Source organism: Oreochromis niloticus, linkage group LG23 (assembly GCF_001858045.2).
Source record: "Oreochromis niloticus isolate F11D_XX linkage group LG23, O_niloticus_UMD_NMBU, whole genome shotgun sequence".
Classification (NCBI taxonomy): Eukaryota; Metazoa; Chordata; class Actinopteri; order Cichliformes; family Cichlidae; genus Oreochromis; species Oreochromis niloticus.
The window spans coordinates 40,140,372-40,163,760 of record NC_031986.2 but is presented as its reverse complement, the minus strand read 5'-3'; the positions used below and the strand labels follow the sequence as shown (position 1 = coordinate 40,163,760).

The window sequence follows — 23,389 nt, the reverse complement described above, 5'->3', positions numbered from 1 at the left end:
GTAGAAAAACAGATCTACTTGTGATATCTATAACACTTGTGTGTCCTACTCTGGATTTAATCTTATTAAAAATGGGGGTTTTGGCTGTGTTGTAACACAGAAGACAAAACAAGTCAATTGATGTGTGATTGTGTGTTGCAGCCCACCAGCCAGCAGGGGTGCAGGCTGCGGAGCCACAGCCTTTGTATCAGACACCTCACCCGGCAGCAGAGGCCATGTCCTTATTCACTGAAGCCCAGGATAGTGCCTCTATTCCTAAGACTTCCACTTGGACTGGTCTTGTTGACTTAGATGAAGTACGAATCCCCTCCATTGCTGGAATCAACAACTCATCTGAGATCTCCGAAGAGCATGTGATCATCCACTTAAGGCCTGAGGAGGTTTGGGATGAAACTCAGGATGGACCTGGAACGCCAGAACCCAGCCAGAATGAGTCACACAGCTTAAAGAACGGCAATACTTTGGGCGTTTCTGACCTTGAAACCTTCGAGAAGCATGCAGGCTCTGCCCATGAGGAAGAAGATGGAAGCTACTTTGGATCTGAGACCCCAACATTATCCTCAATTTCTACTTCCACACCCCAAGTTCAAACCAGTAATAGTATTCTGACTGACTTTGTTAACACTCTTATGAGGCCCTTTAGGTACTGGACTCAGAATGAGGAAGATGATGATACAGAGAAAACACCCATGGTGCCAGACGAAAAGACAACAAATAACCAAACACAGGGGGAAGCGCCTAGCAGGAACCCAAGTTTTCCTAAACCAAGTGGGAAAAAGGGCAGCATAGATAATGCCATTATGGAGCACAGAAGTGGCACTTTTTCTTTCAGGAGTCCGGCGACTGACCTGCAGAGCTCAGAAGAAGGTCTTTCCAGTGAGGAGAAAGAGGTGATGCCATTGATTCAGTTAGTACCTGCAGTCCAAAGCACAGAGGCAAGTGGTACGAGCAGCCCTCCAGGAGAGAGAACAACAAGCCCCATCGCTGACCACCCTCAATCTGCTGTTAAAGGTATGAGTTTAGCTTTTAGTTTGTATGTATATTTCTATCTACAGTTCAACTTTACCCTTTAAAACAAATAACTACAGGTGAAATTGAAACAGAAATGAGCCTAAATTGAAGCTGTTTTGTTTCAAATGGAGGCGGGGTGCATTTGAATGTCTCTGGTAAATATAGAATCTGTTTGTGTCATGCTTTTTAAATAGTCTCTGCCTCTCCATTCCACTCTATCTTCTTTCCCCTCGAGTATGCTATAATATATTCCTCCGCAGGGCAATTTGAAGTATCGCTGTAAATTTAATTAAACAGTAATTGCAAACAAACAAAGGGGGCACAGCACATACAGTAATGCAGGGTGTTGGAGTGTTCTGCCTTCATTCTCATATTTATTGACAAAGCGCTTTGTTTACATTGCAGGCTGTAAGAAAGAGTAACAGCTATGCTTATTTTTTTAAACCTATTTGAATGTGATCAAATGTTTTTTTGCCTTTTGTATTTTTTGTTTAAGAGGACAACTTACAGCCTGATTTTTTAAGAAATGGAGCTATATTAGACTATATTAGTGGGATTAACTGTGGATAATATTATAATATAGAATAATATAGAAACATTTCAAAATCCGTCTTTCATAGTGATTAACAAGGATACCAAAAAAAACCCCCAAACATACAAGTCATAAAATCCTGAGGTTTAAAGGAAGACATGAGAATCTGGGGTGCAACGTCTGATATATAATACTGTGCGAAAGTCTTGAGCCCCTCATTTCTTTTTGCTTTGATTCCGAGGAGCCAGATTTTCTTGTGATTGTTTTAATGTGGCGTTGGGCTATAGTTCTCTCAGCTTTCTGAAGGTCTTTCAAAGTTTCTCTTTGGTCATTGGCCGTTCTTTCACACATTTTCCATCCAGTCCTTGAATGTGGGCATTTTGAATGGAATGCCTCTTCGCTTGTTAAGCCACCTAAGACTGACCTTTGAATCCTTCAAGCATAAAAAGGGCACCTAACTCAAGGGACGAGCCAGCGTTGTGTCCACACATAACAGACAACTTAGCAAAGAACAAATTTTAAACTGTTTCTTTAGCTAGCCTTATAATAGCAGCCTGTTGTAAAAGCACGTCATTTGTTGCTATTTCAAATAACACAAAATAACACAGTTAGATTGGGATAAAATAGTGTTTGTGGTACAATAAAGTAATTTTCAAAGAGTTATTAGCCAAAAACAGGCATTTTTTAGCATCGTTTGCTGTGTGTCCTTAAAAGTTTTGAGGAAACAGTACAAACAGAGGACAAAAGAAGAAATGGCAGGTCTAAAAAAGACTATCTGCAGCAGAAGAGCAGTATCCAGCAAAGACCTGACAGAGGACTTGAGAGAAGCAGCTGGCTCTTCAGTTGATTCATCATCCGTTCACTGAAGCCTTGTCGGAAATGGTCTCTATGGAAGTGTAGCTGTCAAGGAGCCATTCTCAGATGGAAAACAGGAAGAAAAGCCCAACAACTGCCAAATTACACAAGAGCTGGGCTGAAAATCAGTGGCAACAGGTCTGATGGAGTGATGGCTCCAAATCTGAAATTTTTGGTTGAAACCGTCATCAACAAGTGTGGAGCAAGTCATGAGAGAGGCACAACAGTGAGTGTCTACAGCCATCTGTAAGACACGGTGAAGGCTCTCTGTCATGGTTTGGGGCCACATTTCGGCGAGTGGTGTTGAAAATCTTGTCAAAATTGATGGAATTATGAATACAGAGAAGTACCATCAGATTTCGATCCACCATACAATGCCATCTTTAAAGTATTTGATTAGTAAATTAGTTAATTGATTAGTGTCAGTGCAGTACAAGCATACCTGGATGGAAAAACACAATGGAACACTATCAGTCATGGATTGGCCTCCCCAGAGCCCAGACCTCAACACTCCTGAAGCAGCGCTGCATCATCTTGACAAAGAAAAGAACAAAAGGTAGCCAACATCCAAAGAATAGCTTTGAATGTCCTTCAGGAAGAATGGAGAACTATTCCAGAAGAATAGTAAAAGAAATTACAAGAAAGCTGTCTAAGAGAGTTCAGGTTGTGTTAAAAAAAAAAAAAATGGTGATACCAAATACTGACTTTAAAGCTCATCAAAATTGTACACATCGACTGTTTTGCCTTATATAGTGTATTCTACTATAATACTAAATTAGAGCACATCGGAAAGAGGTAAACAAGCAAGGCTAGAAAGAAAGTGTACTACAACCTTGGGTTGATGGAAGCAGGAAGCTTTTCTTTAATGGCCGCCACAAATAACACATGCATGGCGCCAGCTAAATAGGAAAGATCCAAAGTAAGACAAACATTCACACCAGCAGCTAAAAGAATGATTCAATAAAGGTGCAAGGCTTTTCTCACCTAGCGATTGCTGGCTTTATTAATATAAATACTCACTGCTGTGCTACCTGAAATCCCATAGCAACCCAATCCCAAGGTATTAATGAAAATCCATCCTTTAGTCCGCATGCATTATTCACAACCTTATCCAATTAACATGGAGGCTAGGCTGCAATGCCGTTCACTCTAACCACCATCCATGTCTCTGCCAATTAGGCCCCAGCTCTTTGAAGGTAGGCATTAATGATCACTACAATGTGGGTGAGCAACACACGAGGAGCATGAGTGTAGTGAGGAAGAGGCAAACAAAGGGAAAGATGGAGGAAGGAGTGTGAGGTGTAGTTTTGTTTTTCTTTAATGTTGCTGTGATGGAAAGCTGCCCAGCTCATGTCTCCTAGAACCAGTGAGCTAAATTAGCTGTTGTTGTGCACCAAGGGCTCAACACTTGATAGCGATTAACGTTGCTGTTTTGTCTCTTTGATTGAGGGGGAGGAAAACATTTGTTGTGCACTATGTACATCCAAGTAAGATGGGAATTTAAATAATGATCACATTTATTTCACGTGCCTAAAAATTCTTTGCCTCAAGAGTGATCAGTTAAATTATTTGCCAAGAAAATATGAGTATTTTGAACATTTTAATAAACTGAAACAGCATGTTAACAAATTATATCCAGGTCAAGAATCACAGCTGAGGAAATATTTGCCAGCTTCATACAAGTTTTAGAAGACAGTGAGGTCTTCACACTGACACTCAGTGTGGATGCTCCTGACATGATTCACCTGGCCATGCAATAACTTTACCTCAGTCTTTTTATATTAGATGCCATATCTGTAGATGGAATGAGCTGGCATTAGTACCATCTTCTGTCTCGCGCACCTTCTCTTTCTATCGTTGTCAGTCTCCTTGCTCACAATTTAATATCATGTCTGCCTGACCTGCAGGGATTCTTTCAGCCCGTTTACTCCACTAAAGTGGAGTCAACACAGCAGAACCACTCAGTGGAAGCGCACAATTACTGTCTGAATGAGGTTCATTATAAGTTTGTTTTGCAGCATTTTTGCTCTGAGTTCTGGCCATTTCCACCAAGCCCTCCACCAGCAGATTTACAGCAGCTGAGCTGAACTCTAACCATGCTCTAAATAGCGCCATGAAATCACCCAAACCTATGCCTAATTGTCTCATTTTATTTATTACATGGGTCATTACATAGATGATCAAACCAGATTAATGTGTTTAATTATTCTCACTTCCATCAGTGTGTGTAGTAAAAGTATGTAATTAGCTATTTGGATTATTAATAGGACAATTACGCCAGGCTACATGGCTCTTATGGAAATGAACCTCAGGCTCGTAAACCTCACTTAGGCATACGGCAACAGCGACCTTCTGAATAATTTACATACACTTTAATATTTTATGCATAGACATATTTGTGCATGTTGTCCATCTTGAGGTAATTTGTTGTGCTGTATTGCTGTACTTTTCTGACGCGTTAACTGAGCTGAGGGAAGCCAAACTGGGCTGAATGATGATAAAGGTGGGATCACTAACTAGACCTCTCAGTAATGTGACTGCACCACTGTCCTAAAAAAATCCCCACAAACATCATTCATGAGTCACACATGCAGACAGAATGAATTATTGATGGTGTAGACAGAGTCTGGTTTAAAGCTGTAAGCTGATAACGTACAGTGGAACACTTCATCTAAATAAACAGATCGAGATGGAGCTTGTTGTGGAGCCAGTCATTTGCTTATCATGCTGCAAGTGCGCCTGCATTTTTCCACATGGCTTCTCTCACTACAGGCAACTGTATACCAACAGGAGCTTGTTTTAGGTAAAAGAATCCACAGGGAGTGGAGAAACAGGGACAGAGAAGTGTGAAATTACATTTGAATACATCCTCCCATCCTTTTGGTGTGAGTTTATTTGTGGGCATGTGTGCATACACTCCAGAAGAGGAGGTTCCCATTTTTGTCTACAAACTCCAGCAACTTTAATGCCCACACTGATCAGCTCCAGTGGTGCAGAAAAATATCCAAAACATCTAGCTTACAGTAAATGGCAGTTAACTGCTTCTTTTAGTTTGCCAAAATTATCATTTGACTACAGCTTCAAGGAACACACAGAAGAAAAATTGAACCTGCATCTCAGGTACATTGTGTCTGTAGCAAACGTGTAAAAGTACAGTTAAGATTTTAAAGACATCTTAATACACTTTAGGTTGGGAATTTTGTTGCAGCAGTGCATAAAAATGTAGAAAATATAGTTTTATGGAAATAATAGAAAAACGTGGCATGGCTAAACTACAATTGTTCTCTGTAGGTGATTGCGTGAAAAGCCAAGACTAAGATGAGTAAATTCAACTCGAGAATGCAGCTTTGAGGGAAAATAAAGTCCATAGACAATAAACACATCTGAGAGAACGCTAGATTGTTGACTTTGTTTGATCTTGGTTAATATAATTCATTCTGAAATAATGTGTTTAAATTATTAACAGCTTTAGTTTATTTCATGATAAATATGATGAACAAAAACTGTACTTTCCAAGCTCAATTGGAAAGTGCAGTGTTGGATATTTCTGTGCTCCGGTCAAGCGCGAGGAACATTTTGCTGTTCTTTTTTTTGCATCCTGATAGATAAGTGTGAATGAAATCAGTTTGAAACCATAGCCACTCAGCCTGATTGATCAAGCAACCAAGAATGTTTTCTTTTTGTTTGTTTATTTAACTCCTTATAAAAAACAAACAAACAAAAAAACAGGGATATTACTGATGGAGATTATGGAATTGTTGCTTGTGTAATCAGGAATCAAATGATAAAGAAAGGCATAAAAGGAATGACTTCATGCCATTTCAACCTGCATTGTTCCATGGTGAACTCCCCAGGTAGCTTGGAATACTCTTCATTGTTTACATGCATTTTTACACACTTGATTATTTTTATACATTTGGACCTGATTATTTGAGTGTTTCTCTCAGCAAGACTTAGCTAGGACTGGCTAGCTGTGCAAGCCCTTTCTGACTTGTGTTTCCCTACTAGCAGGCTGAAAGCCACTGTATCTAAAATCCTCCATTGGATAGACTCCAACTCCACTGTCTTGTGTTGCATCTAATGATGGTATTCTTTGCTTTTAAAGTTCACTGTTGGTCTCTAATCAAACGCTGTGCAGTGCAGAACAAAGACCACCGTTCCTAACTGCTCTCCAAGGGCACAAGGTTGCTCATTGCTCTGTGGTTTATTTGTCGTAAAGTAGGACAACTTTTATTTGCAGAGTTGCATCTTTTGTGTCGTGTTATTTATTAGTTCTCGATCAGTGGGTGGAAGAGTGGGAGAGTGGTTGCACCACCCAGTGAACCTACCTCATTCTTCAATATCCACCCTTTCCACTACCACAAATTGAATCCAATTCAGTTGGGAAAAAGCAGAATTCTATTATTTCATAATTGCGTACATTGTGGGTGCAGGAAAAAAGGAAATATGCAAATACTATGAACGAAATCAGATACAGTTAACACACACCATTTCCAGCTCAGAGCAACGGTCTCAGCAAATCTGTGTTCCTGCTGTTATCATTCACTTTTTAACTATGTTCCCTGAACAGTCTCCATGGGGTTGATGTAGTCTGTGCTTGAGTTTTAAATTGCTAATTCCAGATCCATAACATCCCCTGATGATGTGCTTAATTAGTCTGTTCTGTCTGTATTTTCTATAGAAATCCCTGAATCGGATCCCACTGAGAGCTCACCACCCAGTGAACATGTCAACTTATCCAGTCTTCAGGGTCTCAGGCAACACCCTACCTTTGTTCCTGTTCCCAGCTCCCAGTTTCAGTGGGCCATCAAATCAATGCGCATTCCCAAACTAGGCCTTCCTAAAAATGTGGGCTATGTGGGTAAAAAACCCACCTGGGAGCCGATGGAAGCTAAAGCAGGACCCATTGAGATGATGACCCTGCCCACCTTCCTTCGACAGGACTACACAGATAATTATTCAGGTGAAGGCAAGGAGCAGGATACAGAGAAGGTCAATACTCCAGCTCCCAGAAGTGCATCAGGAGAGGAGAAAGAGATAGAGGGTAGTGGAGAAGGGAGCAACGCGCAGGCTGGATTTGGAATGAAAGACAACAATTTGGACAGCAGTGGCATCAAAGTGATTACTGAGTCGAAATCTTCACTCAGCCAGAGTGATTTTGCCACTGCGGCTGAGCGCACAACTCTGTCCCACTGGCAGCTGGTGGAACAGCCCACCACCCCACCTCAGGTCTCCCAGGAAACAGAGTCAGCAGAGGAGGCTAGGGGCGAGATCTTCTACATTCACAGGCCTACTGACAAGCTCTCGTCTACCTCCTCACACAGCGGCGAAGTTAGTTCAAACTCCGGATTCACCCCAGTTTATAGAAAAGACAGTAAAGGTACAAGCACTGATGAGGTGATGATTAACACACATGAGGCTTTGATAGAGATGCTGACAACTTCTGAAATGACGACGGCAGAGCTTCTGGCCAGAGATGCACAGACAATGGATCCTGCTACCACAGCAGCCACTATAGAAAATAGATCTTATACAGAGGAGCCATCTATTTCCATTTCGTGGGCTCAGGAAGACAAGGAGAAAGCTACAAGTTCACCCGACATGCAGGGCCTCTCATCGACTCCTGCACCCGAAGGAGCATCCACAACCACTTCTGGAGTCATTCACTTGACCACCGCCGTATCAGACATCAAGGTTGCTGCTACAGAAATGGAATCCAGATCTGCCGTTTCTGAGTCTTTTGTTGTGGGAAGCCATTGGACGCCATTCAAGGGCTTAAAGTCAGAGGAACATAAAACCCCGCCAACAACAGAAGATACTGGCACAAACAATCCTTTTGGCATTCTTGTACCCAGCTGGGAATTTGGGCTCATCCCATCAGGTAGGTTAGCTTCATGTTGTTCCCAGTGAATTAACTGTCATTATTGTCTTCATCATTGTGATTGTCTAATCAGCAGAGATTTATTTAATTATGTATGCAGATTAGTTGGAGACAAAAGCATCAGGACCCTCCACCTTAAAACTAACTCAGATATAAAACATATACTCCCAACTTGGTCTGTCTGTCACTTGTTGTTTCATTCTACATCTTGTTTCTGTCTCCTGCTTTGACATATATCATGCATTCTTAATCCAGCCTTGTTTGCCCTTTGTGCCTTCACATTTACTTTCATTCCTTGTCCCACCCTTCCACACTGGTATGGAGACAACTTTAGACAGAGAAGTAGTGCAGTGAGGTGAGATCAGCTAGGTCTTAGTGAAGTAATTAGCGGGTCACAGTGAGTGCAATTAGGTGAGCTGGGAAGAGGCAAAGATCCTAGTCCCCAACAAATCAATGTAGACACAAACTGCAAGATGGGACTTGTAATTGACTGTGGTCTCTTCTTCTGTCTCATTTTCTTTTGTGTTCATGTTTATTTGACTCGTTCTTCCATTTTTGGAAGAACTATATTTTCTTACACACTCACAATAATTGCAATGTCTGTGCTCTTTGTCTCACCACACTCACATTGATTTCTTTTGATACTTAATGCACCTGCTACTTGTGGCAGAAAACCTCAAAGTAAATGAACACGGTAAATGCTGCATGCTGTATAAGTCTACTCAGTTCTCTGAAATTTGTCTGGTTTTAACAACCAAAATGTGTTTGCTCAGTGTTTAATGAATCTATGTGGAAGGATTGAAATATTTATCGCATGATCCTCCTTAACTAATGCCTTGCATTTATCCTCAGATCTGTGCTTGTAGGTTTTGAAAATGCATTTTTAAAATCATGATTTGGATTATGAGTCATCCTGCTCAGTAAAGTGCATTTCTAAAAGTTTTATGTCATCACATGGAGCTGGTGCTGTTGGGAATTACGTTGCATGTGGCCCATATACTGTACAGTCACAGATAGATAGATAGATAGATAGATAGATAGATAGATAGATAGATAGATAGATAGATAGATAGATGAACTATGAATGAACACATGGAAAAAAGTGTCAAATAACTCAAAACATGTTTTATATTTTAGATTCTTCAAAATAGCCACCCTTTGCTTTGATTAGTGCTTTGCACACTCTTGGCATTCTCCCGATGAGCTTCATGAGGTTGTCACCTGAAATGGTTTTCCAACAGTCTTGAAGGAGTTCCCAGAGATGCTGAGAAGTTGTTGGTTCTTTTGCCTTCCATCTCATCTCATCTCGTACCAAACCATCTCAATTGGGTTTAGGTCAGGTGACTGTGGAGGACAGGCCATCAGGCACAGCACTCCATGACTCTCCTACTTGGTCAAATAGCCCTTACACAACCTGGAGGGGTGTTTGGGATCATTGTCCTGTTGAAAAAAAATATGATGGTCCAACTAAACGCAAACTGGATGGGATGGCATGTTGCTGCAGGATGCTGTGGTAGCCGTGTCTGAATAAATCCCCTTCAGTGTCACTAGCAAAGCACCCCAACACCATCACACTTCCTCCATGCTTTTCTGCGTCACACAAAGACACAGCGGGTGGAACCAAAGATCTCAAATTTGGACTCCTTAGACCAAAGCACAGATTTCCACTGGTCTAATGTCGATTCCTTGTGCTTTTTGGCCCAAACAAATCTTTTATGCTTGTTGCTTTTCCTTAGTACTGGTTTCTTCGCATCTATTTGACCATAAAGGCCTGATTCGCGCAGTCTCCTCTGAACAGTTGATGTAGAGATGTGTCTTCTACTGGAACTCTGTGTGGCATTTATATGGGCTCTAATCTGTGGTGCTGTTAAATTGCAATTTCTGAGGCTGGTGTCTCGGATGAATTTATCCTCAGCAGTAGAGGTGACTCTTGGTCTTCCTTTCCTGGGCCGGTCCTCATGTGAACCAGTTTCATTGTAGTACTTGATCGTTTTTGCGACTGCACTTGGGCACACATTCAAAATTTTAGCAATTTTTCTCGACTGACCGACCTTCAGTTCTTTAAGTAATGATGGACTGTTGTTTCTCTTTACTTAGCTGATTGGTTCTTACCCCAATATGAATTCTAACAGTTGTCAAATAGGGCTCTCAGCTGTGTACCAAACTGACTTCTGCACAACACAACTGATGGTCCCCACACCATTAAGAATTCAAGAAATTCCACAAATGAACCCTGACAAGGCACACCTGTGTAGTGAAAACTATTTCAGGTGATTACATCATGAAGCTCATTGAGAGAAGGCCACAGGTTTGCAGCGCTGTCAACAAATCAAAGGGTGGCTACTTTGAGGAATTAAAATATAAGCCAAATTTAGAGTTATTTATCATTTTTGTCTTTGCTACACAATTCCATATATCTTGTTTTAATATATTTGATGTCTTCAGTATGTAGCTACAATGTAGAAAGTAGTGAAAATAAAGAGAAACCATTAAAGAAGACATTGAGTAGATGTGTCCAAACTTCTGACTGGTATATGCATTTAAAAATTATTATATATATTACAATAAAAAGTCTGAATATATTGAATTAAGTCATTCCCACAGGAGAAATCAGATTTGGTCGAGTGATGTTTTCTAGTTTACAGGGAGCTGTAAAGCAGGAGATGAGCTTTCATCCATTTAATAACAACAGGAGGAGGAGATAGATTTTGATTTCAGTCGAATGCACCACAGCAAACCAATAACGTAGGCTCAACTCTACTCTGTCTTGTTTGCTTCAGGTGCATGCATTCAATATATTTCACATTTTATGAATGCTTTCCATGGAGCATGACCATGACCCATTATGCAATCATTTAATTTAGTGAACGTGTAAATCCTGCCAAATTATTTTATTCAGAGAAGAAAAAAAACTGTTTATATAAGTGCAGCTCAAGGGCACTTTTTAAAAAAATGTAGACGCTATATTCTCTGTGTCCAACTGTTTGTTACATCAGAAAAAGAAAAGAAAACAGTCAGTAGTAGAGGACATTTTGTCTTTATCATGGTGATATTTGAATGGACTGAGTGGCCCTGCTCTTGTTGAGTGATTAGAAGCATGAGACCACTTCCTCTGTGTGACCTTTTATAGTTGTCAGTTTTTAGTACAGAGGAAATTACAGCAATGGTTGTCTGCCCATTACTTCAGAGATAGAGACAGAGAGAAGGGAAAGGGCAGGAGGATGGACAGCCCTGGGAAGTAAGAATAGGGGGCGGGAGGGTTGAGGTAGAGCTCTAGAGAGGTGAGCGTGTCCTCCACAATGCTGTGGGTAGGAGAACATAAAGCTCTTTAATCAATGATCAGAGACTACACTAACCATAGTCCTGTGGGCATCCAGAGAGCACATTGTTCCTCCCCATGTTTTCTTTTTCCTCTCCTCCTTTTTACTTTTAAATTTTTTTATTTTTTTTTTACATCTGTGCTTTCTTCCGATCTTCATTCATCGCTGTCAGATCAGGCTCAGCCCCTCTGTGTCCTGTTTGGCTATATATCTGTGTGGTAAGACAATGGTATATAACGAAACACCCAGCTTTTCCAATCCCTTGTCGCTCTGGCCTCCAGCTAAACCCACACAGATGGGTGGACACACACACTCAAACACACACACACACATACATAAGGGAAAAAAGATATGTGAAGAAGCACCAGCATGCAGAGCTCACTCTGAAGTAAACCTCTCTAATCCATCCCACATGTCACACCATCATATACAAACACACACACAGGATATGTGTTAATCCCTCTCTGTGAACACTGTGAAAAGTAGAGACATTTATTTTCTTTTTAAAATTTATTTTATCTTAATTTCCATATTGTATAATCCTAAAGACGGCATTTGTTGAAGTTTGCAACTACGAAAAGTTACAAAAATTGATTTCCAATCCAACGTGTCTCAACAAGCATGGAAATTTACCGAATGCTTCAGAGCACTGGCATCCAGCCCTTTGGGGTGATGAAGCAAGGCAGGTGCATACAGTAATATTGGCTGTCTATCCAACCTTTAAATTACCAATGCTAGTCTGATACTCTGGCAAACAGGGAGCAGGATGCCTCTGAGTTATAGCCATTTTGACTGAAGCCTTGTCCCAGGCTCTAGATGGATCAGACCTCTGGCAACATCAATAACACGGCAGCCAGCCCTCTACCAAATTAGAGTGTTAAATTTGGAGGAGAAAAGCCAGTAGGTTGAAGTGTGTGCATGTGTGTGTTTATGGGAGGGGGAGATAAATGGAGACAGGGACAGACTGGGGTGGCATATTATCAGTGTGGGTCTGTGGATAGATGTTCAGTTTGTCTGCTGGCTGTTGGAGTCCTTGGATAGGCTGTCTGGAGCAGCGAGAGGGCACATTCTCAATGCTGCATATAGAAGTATATTGATTTTCCTGCTCACGCTCCCTGTGTCTTCCATCTTTTTTTTCTTGACTATCCTTCTTTCCCTCTGCCTTACTAGCTTTTCTCATCTCCCTCCTTACCCATCTCCCTGACTTTATGTCTTTTATTACTCTGCTGGTCATTGTTATGACTCTCCCTGGCATAATGTTTTGATAGCCTCTTGAACTCCAACACGATACAACACAAGGCAGTCAATTGCTGTCTAACTGTATCTGTCCCCTGTAGGATCCTCTGGCTCAGCAGAATCACTTGCGTTTAAAAAAGAAGTCACCTTATTTTAAATCCGTTCATTGCCTAATCAGTCATCCTCCTCTCTACTTTCCATCTCCAAGTTTCTCTTCTTTCTTTTCATGGTGTAATTCCACCATTTTTCCATATCAAACACTCCTGCCGAATCGAATCCAGTGCCACTGGCTGCTGCTTATTAAATGAATGGGCTTTGTTAAAGAGGAGCCTTAAGGGACTTTTGGTTCTATCATGGTGTGGGATGAAATGGTGTTACACACTGCTCTGTGCTGACTGAGCATAGGCCCTTTGTATCCTGTTAACCAGGGGAATAACAGCGCTACCAAAGTGTTGAAAATGAGCTTAGATCAACTATGCTGAGGAATCACACTGAGCCTTTTGTGTACATCATTAACTGTTAATGATATTAATGCAGACCAGTCTTAAATCCACTGAATTTCCATCAAATCCTACTGTCAGTTTCTCTGTAAACAGATAACTTTGAGGATATCTCAGTGATTAGTCTCAGGTGAAGTCTACTAGAGAGAGGATGTCATTCTTTGAGAAAATAATCATGCTGGGACCCAAATACAGAAACCATGGAGGCTTAATGGAAATGTACAAAAAATTAACTCCTTTATTTTCAGCACACAGGTATGACTAAACAAAAGTTCATTCAATATAAGTCTATTTTTCAAAAACAAAACTGAAAGTCCTAAGAAAAACAACCAAATGTAGTAAATTATGCTGAGATCACAAATGAATTACATGCAGAAACAGGAGGGCGTTGTGACAACAACCTGACAAATATGAAGGGAGAAAATGCATACTAAATAAATACACCAGGGAGAAGGGTAAGAAGGTGCAGGTGAATTCAATTAAGGCAATAATGAGGATGGGAGAAGGAAAAAAAGAGGACAGTAAGATGCAGAAATTAGCATGAAGAACTAACCTACAAAATCATTACTGATTACTACAGCTATAAAAAAAGTCAGTTAATTGCCCCTTAGGGATAGGAGAGCAGAGACAAACGGAAACAAACAAATCCATTGTTTTACTGACAAACTAGTCTTTTCTTCATTCTTGCATTCTTGCTACAGTTACTTGTTGTGTTGTCAGTTTGTATTCCCTGAATGTTCAGACACAGTGTTACCACCCTGAGATTAGCCTTTAGGTCAGAATCCGTATCCTCAGGTAAACAAGATGGTCTCAATTTCCAGTCAACTGAAAGATCTCTTACAAGTGTGAATCGATAACCCCTGTTTTACCCCCAAATCACGGTTTACAAGAGGATGTTGGCCAGCAGGACTATCAGTACAGCTGGTATCAAAATCTTCTTGCAGCTGAGAACAGAGGAAAACTACATCAATACTATCACACTGTTAGTCATAGACTAAAGCCATCCAGATGGCATTAACTCAAGCAAACTGTAGACTGTACGTCTCAAATGGATGTAGCCCTTTTTTAAACTCTATATTGCTCAGCCAGCAATATGTGGAACTTAGGTGCAGTTTTTTTAAATTATGGTTGGATCGACCCCCTAATGCATCTCCTAATACTGTCTTATTTAAAGAATAACCAAAAGATGGAAAAATAGTGTGTTTCATAGTACGAATGAAACACCCAATTATGCAAGAGCATAATTCATTAATTTGAACTTGGAAGACTTTTCATTTTTGTTGTTTTGTTCCTTTGAAAATTGATAATAGGGAATATACCATAAAGTACATAGTGAATAACATAAACCGAGTACATAAGAAGAAGAGTAAAGATTAAAGAGAGCAATACAACAAAAGCAGCCTTGATGAAGTACAGAGAGTTCAGTCAAACACGATTAACCTTTAGCAAGTCAAGCTGAGCTTTACTTGCTGAGCAACGTCCAAGAAGTGGGTAAGCACAAGGGCCAGTGATACAAACGCTGTGCCTGGCAAGGTCATCATCTAACATTACACTGAGCAGTGATATAAAAAACAAATTCTTGCTCCTTTGCAAAGCACTGTTGGTTTTCAATGAATAAACTCAAACCCATCCTGAGTAAATTTCACCAGGGAATTTTTATTTTCATGCTTTTTATGCAATTTTTATTTTACATCAGCCAAAACGCTCCAGCAAAAATATCTGTTATCAGTGTTCACTGTCTTCTGGGAATGGAGAGTATTCTTTAAACATGTAAAAGTCAATGACATGCCACTTAAGTTTGTAAAGCTAATACTCTGTGAAAATTTTGGTTTAACATTCTGCAGCAAGCCTGGAAAAGCATAGAAAAGCTGTCTTGAACAGGCGTTTTTATGGCATCATAAAAATGCTTTATTATGTTTGCTGCCACAACAAAACCTGGTGATTATTCAGCCTCTAGGAGCCCCATCACAGGCAGCTGTATTTTATTTTTTAGATTGTATGACCCAGAGCTCCCATTATGGCAGATGAATGACTGCATCTCTTGACTCTTCCTGGTAGCAAATCCGCAACAGAATTGATAAACAAGTTTTGTTGTTGTTTTTATGAATATTTTCTCATCTCAAAGCCCTCTAAAGATCAGTTGGGAGGCAGACAAAAGTGCGGCGTTAACTCTAGTAATGCAGTAACAATCGATATTAAACTTCAGTTTTTTTGTGTCCCTGGGCACAACATATGCCTTCTAATCATGCATTTGACTTTTTATTACTCAGCTTTATACTCACACATGCATAAAGCTCCTTTGTGTGACCATTTGTGGTCTTTTCTCCCATTCAGCTCTCAGTAACTTTGCATTTTTGTATTGCAAGTTTACGATAATTGGTCCTACTCCCATATCAGCCAAAATATGGCAAACATTTGCTCCTGTTGCCTTTATGAATGAGTCACATTCAAACCAGCTGACTCAATGAGGAGTAAACCAACTAAAAGTAAAATCTCACAACAGATACAGCCATCAGCTGCTTGGTGGAGCATTGAGGCATCCTCATCTCTGCCTGTTTTATTGTACTCATTTTCATTTTGAAGCTACTCAAAAGAAGATGAATGAAGACCCCTCCTGGGTCGTATGTCACCCTATTGAAAAAAAGAAAAAAACAAGAACAAAAACCAGAGAGCATTTCACTCAGGGATTTTTTTTCTGACCCAATGAAAAACTGAGTGTTTGTTGTCAGGCACAGACTTTGGGATCCTACTGGTTTGTAGAGTTTCAGTGAAGCAAAGAACAACATCACCTCTGTGTGCCACCAATTGTGAGGTGATAGGGGCGATGGATGGAGACAGAGAGCTTGACATGGTGCTGTCAGACAGAATAAAATCCCCTATGTGGAGTCATTGTGTGACCGTGCAGAGTAGAAGACACTCACCTGGTTGCATGATGTAGGTAACCATTACAATGGAGCATTCAAGTGCCATCAGATTAGATGTCAGGAATCAGCTTCCTTTTGCTGAAAGAGACAGGTATGCAACAGTTCTGTCCTCTCCGAGGTCAGAGAAATGAGACAAAATATCAGTTACTTTTATTACAACCAAGTGCGGAGCATCTAGGCATTAATTTTATGGTAACAGGTCACTAGGCACAGCGTAAAAACAATGGCTGCATAACATTCTAGTAGCACACCAAACATGATTTGAATAGCAGCGTCCTTGCGTGTTCCTCTCACGTTTTCGCTCTCCATTTGCAGTCAGACACACGCGCGCACACCTGTCAGGATCTCAGCAAGTCACACATGCGTGCACTTGCCGTCAAAAATGGAGCTGCCTGCCATCAAGGTTAACAGCGAAATGTATGATTTCGAATTGAGGTATTTTCTAGCTACAGAGGAGTGGCAGCAGAGAGGATGAGTGCACCCAGCTGGGGGTTTTGAGTTGCCAGATTGCCTGACTGACTTTGCTCCTTCTCTGTGGCGCTAAAGGCAGAGCAGAGCAGTGGCAGCGGTGTTTGGCTCCCAGCATCAGTCACAACGCATCATGTAGCAGCCAGCCCACAGCGGGTGCAAGGGCTGAGCGGTCTCTTCATGTAGGGCATGTCAGACACACCCACGGATCTGTCCCAGCGAGAAGGATTCAGAGACGAGGAAAAATTACAAGTCACAAGAGGGGGAAGGTCTCTAAATGGGTAGAGGATATGAAGGTGTAAATTATACAATTTTCTGAGTTTCTGCTGGCAAGCAGCACTCTGGGGTCATCTAAAGTAGTTCTTCTTTGTTGAGTTTTAAATATTTCTACAGGCAAACCCTCCTGCCCACAGCTTGCTTGTAGTAATAGTGCTGCAATGCTGTCAGAACAACTTCCTCGTGGTTACCACAGTGGGATAGAGACATACACACAAGGGAAGATGAGATTCCCTAACCACACACGTGTGTGTGTGTGTGTGTGTGTGTGTGTGTGTGTGTGTGTGTGTGTGTGTGTGTGTGTGTGTGTGTGTGTTGCCTTCTATTACCAATTTTCTGACCTAAATCCATTTAGATAGTCACATTGTGGAGACCTGACTAGATTTCAGGGACAAAAAACAAGTCCCTAAAGTTTAACTCATTCAATATAAGGTTAGGCAAGAAGTAGTTATCCTTAGGGTTTAGAACTCTGAAACGGATAAAAGTGTAATGTCCTCTAAAGGAATGGAAATAGAACTCTGTGTGTTTGTGCATGTGTCGCCTTTGCTTTTCATTTAAAGCAAAAAAAATGTCGTGTGTCCGAAGTCAGTGAGAGTGTTTCCAAGCATGCTTGGCATATTTGTAGATTTTTGCAGAAAAGATTTGGGAGAAGTAGAATAGAAACTGAAGTATTTTGGAGATTAATCATTGCCTTCTCAGCCAGTCTCAGCATTGGCCTCATCTCTTTTTAGCATATGTGTCAATCACAGTGAGGAAATGGCTCATCATTTTCAAGTAAAGAGTGGAAATAAGCTTCACCAAGCAAGAAAGTATTTTTGTTTTTGATCCAGTTTAACAAGACCCAAATGTACACCATCACACTGTTTCCACGGAAGGTTGTTCCTTTTAAAATTTCATTTACATTCTTGAGTATACTGAAATTCTAGTGTCTCGGTGATGTGCACCTAGTGCTTAGTTCCATGATTTCTAACAATCACAGTTAGAAATACAGTGTCTTGTAGGTGTGAAATGTTTCTGATCTATACACCCACCAAGAGTTATATCCAACACAGTCTACAAGCAGCATTAGATGACATATAACAGAAATTTAAATGATAATTTGTTTTACAGCTTATTTGAAACAATGTTTAACAAAACATCAAAAGCATTTTTTCTTGCTAAAACCTCCTTATTATTCTGAAAATGCCAAAACTCACAGATTTCACTCATTTTCCAACCTCTTGCTTCTGATTTGCATGGAACTCCTTTGTAAATCTTTTGCACCACATGTGCTACAAGGGCATAAAAATATCAGAGGAGGACTGTGGATTTCAAGGTCAAAACATACCATCATGTTCCCTGCACTTCATGTGGCACATTTTGCAGTGCAGCTTACTGAATACTGAAAATATGAAACTGCATACTGCACTCATTGCACACTTAATTTGACAGCATATTTTTCATTCATCGTGCATCTTGATGGAATTGTGCAATCACTTCATGTGTAACGCTGCAAATTCTTTAAGTCAAAATATAAATAATTCATAATCATTGGCAGTGTTTAAGCCCCTTTTTAGTTCTGTGAGTATATAAAATGTTATTGGACAGTTAAAAATGGGAGGATGTGGTTGATTCAATATTCTTATTTCACAAAGCTCTGAAAATGAAAGCAAAGACAAATTGAAGAGAAGGGGAAAGAAACCCAAAGTGGATCGAATGTGTTTGTGATGATAAGCCAGGATGGATTATTTTGCTGCCACTCTGACAGTCCAGATAATGCAATTTATTTAGCACGATCGGAGACGCTACAAGTGCTGCTCTTGTAACAATGGACCCTCAATTTGTTCGTCAGTCTCGCTTTACAGGGCTGTGGAATTGGGTTGTGTTGAATCCCTGGTATGTTACTCCTCCCCGGTCTTATCCAGGCTGATTCAGTGTGACGCTCGGCCCACAAGGTGCTCACTAAGAGTGCATCGGCTGCTTTCTGCTGTCTTGGGCTTCTGGTGCTGTAGCTAATCGCAAGTGTCATGCTTTTTCATATTTTGTGTGTTTGTGTGTGTGTCCTTGTGTGTGTGTGTGTGTATATGTTTGCTTGCAAGAAAAAATTCAATATAGTTAAAAAGAGATGAAGTTGAAAATGGAAAGTTTTATTTAAAATTGCAATGGACTCTCTGGCTCTCTTGCTATCTACTCAAAGAAAAATTGATAAATAACTCTAAATATGCTTTATATCTTAGATTCCTCAAAGTAGCCACCCTTTGCTGCTTTATTGACAGCGCTGCAAACCCTTGGCCTTCTCTCAATGAGCTTCATGATGTAATCACTTGAAATAGTTTTCACTACACAGGTGTGCCTTGTCAGGGTTCATTTGTGGAATTTCTTGAACTCTTAATGGTGTGGGGACCATCAGTTGTGTTGTGCAGAAGTCCGTTTGGTACACAGCTGAGAGCCCTATTTGACAACTGTTAGAATTCATATTGTGGTAAGAACCAATCAGCTAAGTAAAGAGAAACAACAGTCCATCATTCCTTTAAGAAATGAAGATCAGACAGTCGAGAAAATTGCTAAAACTTTGAATGTGTGCCCAAGTGCAGTCGCAAAAACCATCAAGTGCTACGATGAAACTGGTTCACATGAGGACCGGCCCAGGAAAGGAAGACCAAGAGTCACCTCTACTGCTGAGGATAAATTCATCCGAGACACCAGCCTCAGAAATTGCAATTTAACAGCACCACAGATTAGAGCCCATATAAATGCCACACAGAGTTCCAGTAGAAGACACATCTCTACATCAACTGTTCAGACCACACGAATCAGGCCTTTATGGTCAAATAGATGCGAAGAAACCACTGCTAAGGAAAAGCAACAAGCATAACAGATTTGTTTGGGCCAAGAAACACAAGGAGTGGACATTAAAGCAGTGGAAATCTGTGCTTTGGTCTGATGAGTTCAGATTTGAGATCTTTGGTTCCACCTGCTGTCTTTGTGTGACGCAGAAAAGAATGGTCTCTACATGCATGGTTCGTATCATGAAGCGTGGAGGAGGAGGTTTGATGGTGTGGGGATGCTTTGCTGGTGACACTGTTGGGGATCTATTCAAAATTGAAGGCCACAGCATCCTGCAGTGATATGCCATCCCATCCGGTTTGCGTTTAGTTGGACCATCGTTTATTTTCCAACAGGACAATGATCCCAAACACCCCTGCAGGCTGAGTAAGGGCTATTTGACCAAGTAGGAGAGCCATGGAGTGCTGTGCCTGATGGCCTGTCCTCTACAGTCACCTGACCTAAACTCCGTCGAGATGGTTTGGGATGAGATGGACCACAGAGGGAAGGCAAAAGAGCCCTCAGTGCTCAGCATCTGTGGGAACTCCTCCTCATGAAGCACATCGAGAGAATGCCAAGAGTGTGCAAAACAGTAATCAAAGCAAAGGGTGGCTTTAAAAACCATTAAATGAGAAGGTGTGTCCAAACTTTTGACCGCTATATATATGGTCTTGTTTTTCATTTTAATTTTTTATTTGGTAATACATGTTATTTGGGCTTATTTCCTTTATGCATCTCCACAGCTCTGTCTGTTTTGTGTCACATACACCAGCAGGGTTAACTTACCCCATTGAAATATGACTGAAATTGATCCGAGCACGATTTAAATAAATAATACTTTGGAACAGTTTACTATATTGGCAAGGTAGTAGGAGTCATTTGAGTAATCCAGTGTTGATTGCAACTTTAAGCATTCTTATTAATAATTAATGGAGCACTGTTATTGGTTACATGTGGAATGGCTGAGCAGTGTGTTTGACATCTAGAACTACAGTTTACATCCAGTGTTGCTTTCACCCCTTTTCACCTCTGGACACACTCTCTCTCACAGACACACACAGGTGTGTAACTGCAACTAGACAAAGGACACCATATGTGGTCAGATGGACAGAAAAAGCTCCTCCCTCCCCTGCAGTGCTCATAAATCCTATTTTGTCAGACTCAGCCTCGGTACAGTAATCACATCACTACACCTGCTCCATGAACAACCTTGCCTCTAAGATAGGAACACATTCCCAAAGGGTGCAGGCTTCTGTCTGCAGCTTTTGAAGTGCATCAGGTGTTCTGATCATCCAATCAGCTCCTGACGAGATCAGTAGTCAGGAGACTTATCAATAGAATTACAAATGACTTCACACTGTTTGTAGTTTTTTGGCCTTTACATCCACCTACCCTAATCAGTTTTATCACTACACTGACAAGGTGACTTTGCACAGAGAACTTTGGGGTGTTTTATAGATTAACGCTGACAATTGAAACCTTTGACTACACACTGTGAGAGACAAAAAACAGATTTAGATGTACATTTACAAGCCGTTCAATAATGACATTAAATCATAGAGAACACACTTCTGAGGCAGCTGCTCCTAGACTTTTTTTTTTTTTACAGAATTTGCCTGATTGCCATCCCTTGGTCTTTCAGTTAAATGCAGACTGTGTAATTTCCACCCCTAAGGGTTTCTCAATAAAACTGATAATAAAAAAGATAATTTGACAGCGTTGTGAAGGAGGATGAGGTTATAGAAGTTGTTGTCTTACTACCATTCCCGCAAAAGTCTAGTGTGGGTAAAACTTTAATATGAAACCTCATGGTATCTTTCAGGGAAACAGGGGTAAGACGATAACGCCTGTCAGTGAATATTATTTTAACTTCAAACCCGATATCTTGATGTTGGTAAGATGATATTTCAAATAAGCCAATCCTATCCCAAAACGCTATCTGTAGATGAACAGATTCAACCTTTTGGGATTTACTTACCTGGATGATTGAGCATGCATCAAGACAATCTAACCCTATCAATTCATTCTAATGAAATAAGTAACTTTAACTAAGATAATGTTATTTTCATACCTTCCCACTAAACACTGGCTGTCAGATAGACGTACAGATCATTTTTTTATTGGATTTGGTCCATGACCAATTCTGGACATCTATACGATGTACAAACTAGGTCCACAATTTAGACATCCAACCATGACCCAACTTGGAGGTCAATATGATGTTCAACAAATTTAATGATAAATAAATGTAATATTTTGTTATTTACAAATAGCAACATTGTTGTTTGAAAATGACACAAAAGAACAGATTATTTATAAACAAAAACAATTTATTGCGTGTTGACCAATTTATTTATTCAGCGCATGTATTTTTTGTGCTTATTTTACATTTTCTTGTTTTTCTTTAACTGGTTTATTTATTTGAATAAATCAACTTAATTGTTTGTAACTAGGCTAAAACTTTATTAAAATGTATTGAAAGATTAAAAACGTTGAGATCCATGTTAAAATTTAAAATAATAATGGTATTTAGTATTTAGAAAAACTTTTTGAAATTCCTTTTAGAAGGACTACAATGTGTTTACTAAGTTTAAATGAGCTTTTGCATTATATATGGTTATTTTTACGAGCACCCTGTTTTATTGTGAAGAGCTTTGAAAGAGGAAGTGAATGTTGTTGTGATCGGTAGCAGGACTGAGAGAAGTTGCAATGGAGTTTATACAAGTGTATGTATGAACTGGACTATCTGTCGATGCGCACATTTTGCAAACTGTCTGTGAGAAGCTGGGGACATATCTGGTCAAAATCCACCATGCAGCTGCACATTTTTCATTTAGCTTAAGAGCCTGCAAAATCTTGGAGATGTCCGCTGATCACTGCATTCCTTCACACATAACTGTTTGTGTATAGGAAACATGCCCTCCACCCTTTGGATACATGGGACTACAGAGCCTATAGAAGCAGTATAAAAACAATGTCTATAATGAGTCGAAGTTTGCCATTGAAAAAAACGTCCACAACAACCACATTTTGGACCATATACTGGAGGTCATATGGACGACAACACTAGACGTTCAGGAGACACTGAAAAAAAGACGTTGCCTGGTGTTACAAAACAAACCCTTTAGTAGCAGAAAATTGCATGCCCATAGTTGCATATGCAACTCTCCATAATTAACATTTAGCTGATTGTCCCTTCAAGGTCATTTTTTTGTGTATGTTCACGAAGCTTACTAAGCAGCTTCTGTTGTTAGGTTTGCCACTGGCAGTCCTGCTATATTGCTTTGCACCTGTTATGGTGTATCACACTGAATCTGTTCTGTACACTGAAATGTCTTCTGTTTATCACCTTTGCCTCTCCGTGTGGGATGCACTGGGGCATTTGCCTCCCAGGTAGGCACTAAGCAGAAGTTTTTGGTATTATCAAAAAATGATGGTATATGCAGCAGGTCAGGTTTTTTCTGCTGAATGTTCCCCATCAAAGGCCACAGGATGTTACACAAGAAGTCAGTTTTGATACTCTTACTGAGGGACAAATTGGAGGTGCACAACATCTTGAAAGTTGAAAAAAATAGTGAATG

The 23,389-nt window shown here is 40.3% G+C and overlaps 1 protein-coding gene across 3 annotated transcripts in view; it reads left to right on the top strand.

Moving 5' to 3' along the window:
* ncanb (neurocan b) overlaps positions 1 to 23,389 on the top strand; it is a 172,641-nt gene that overhangs the window by 63,507 nt on the left and 85,745 nt on the right. For all 3 annotated transcript variants that reach the window (XM_019352045.2, XM_025903081.1, XM_025903082.1), the window contains exons 8-9: positions 142 to 1,011; positions 7,080 to 8,279. In XM_019352045.2, coding sequence (XP_019207590.1) covers positions 142 to 1,011; positions 7,080 to 8,279 — 2,070 coding nt within the window. The remainder of the gene's footprint in view (positions 1 to 141; positions 1,012 to 7,079; positions 8,280 to 23,389) is intronic.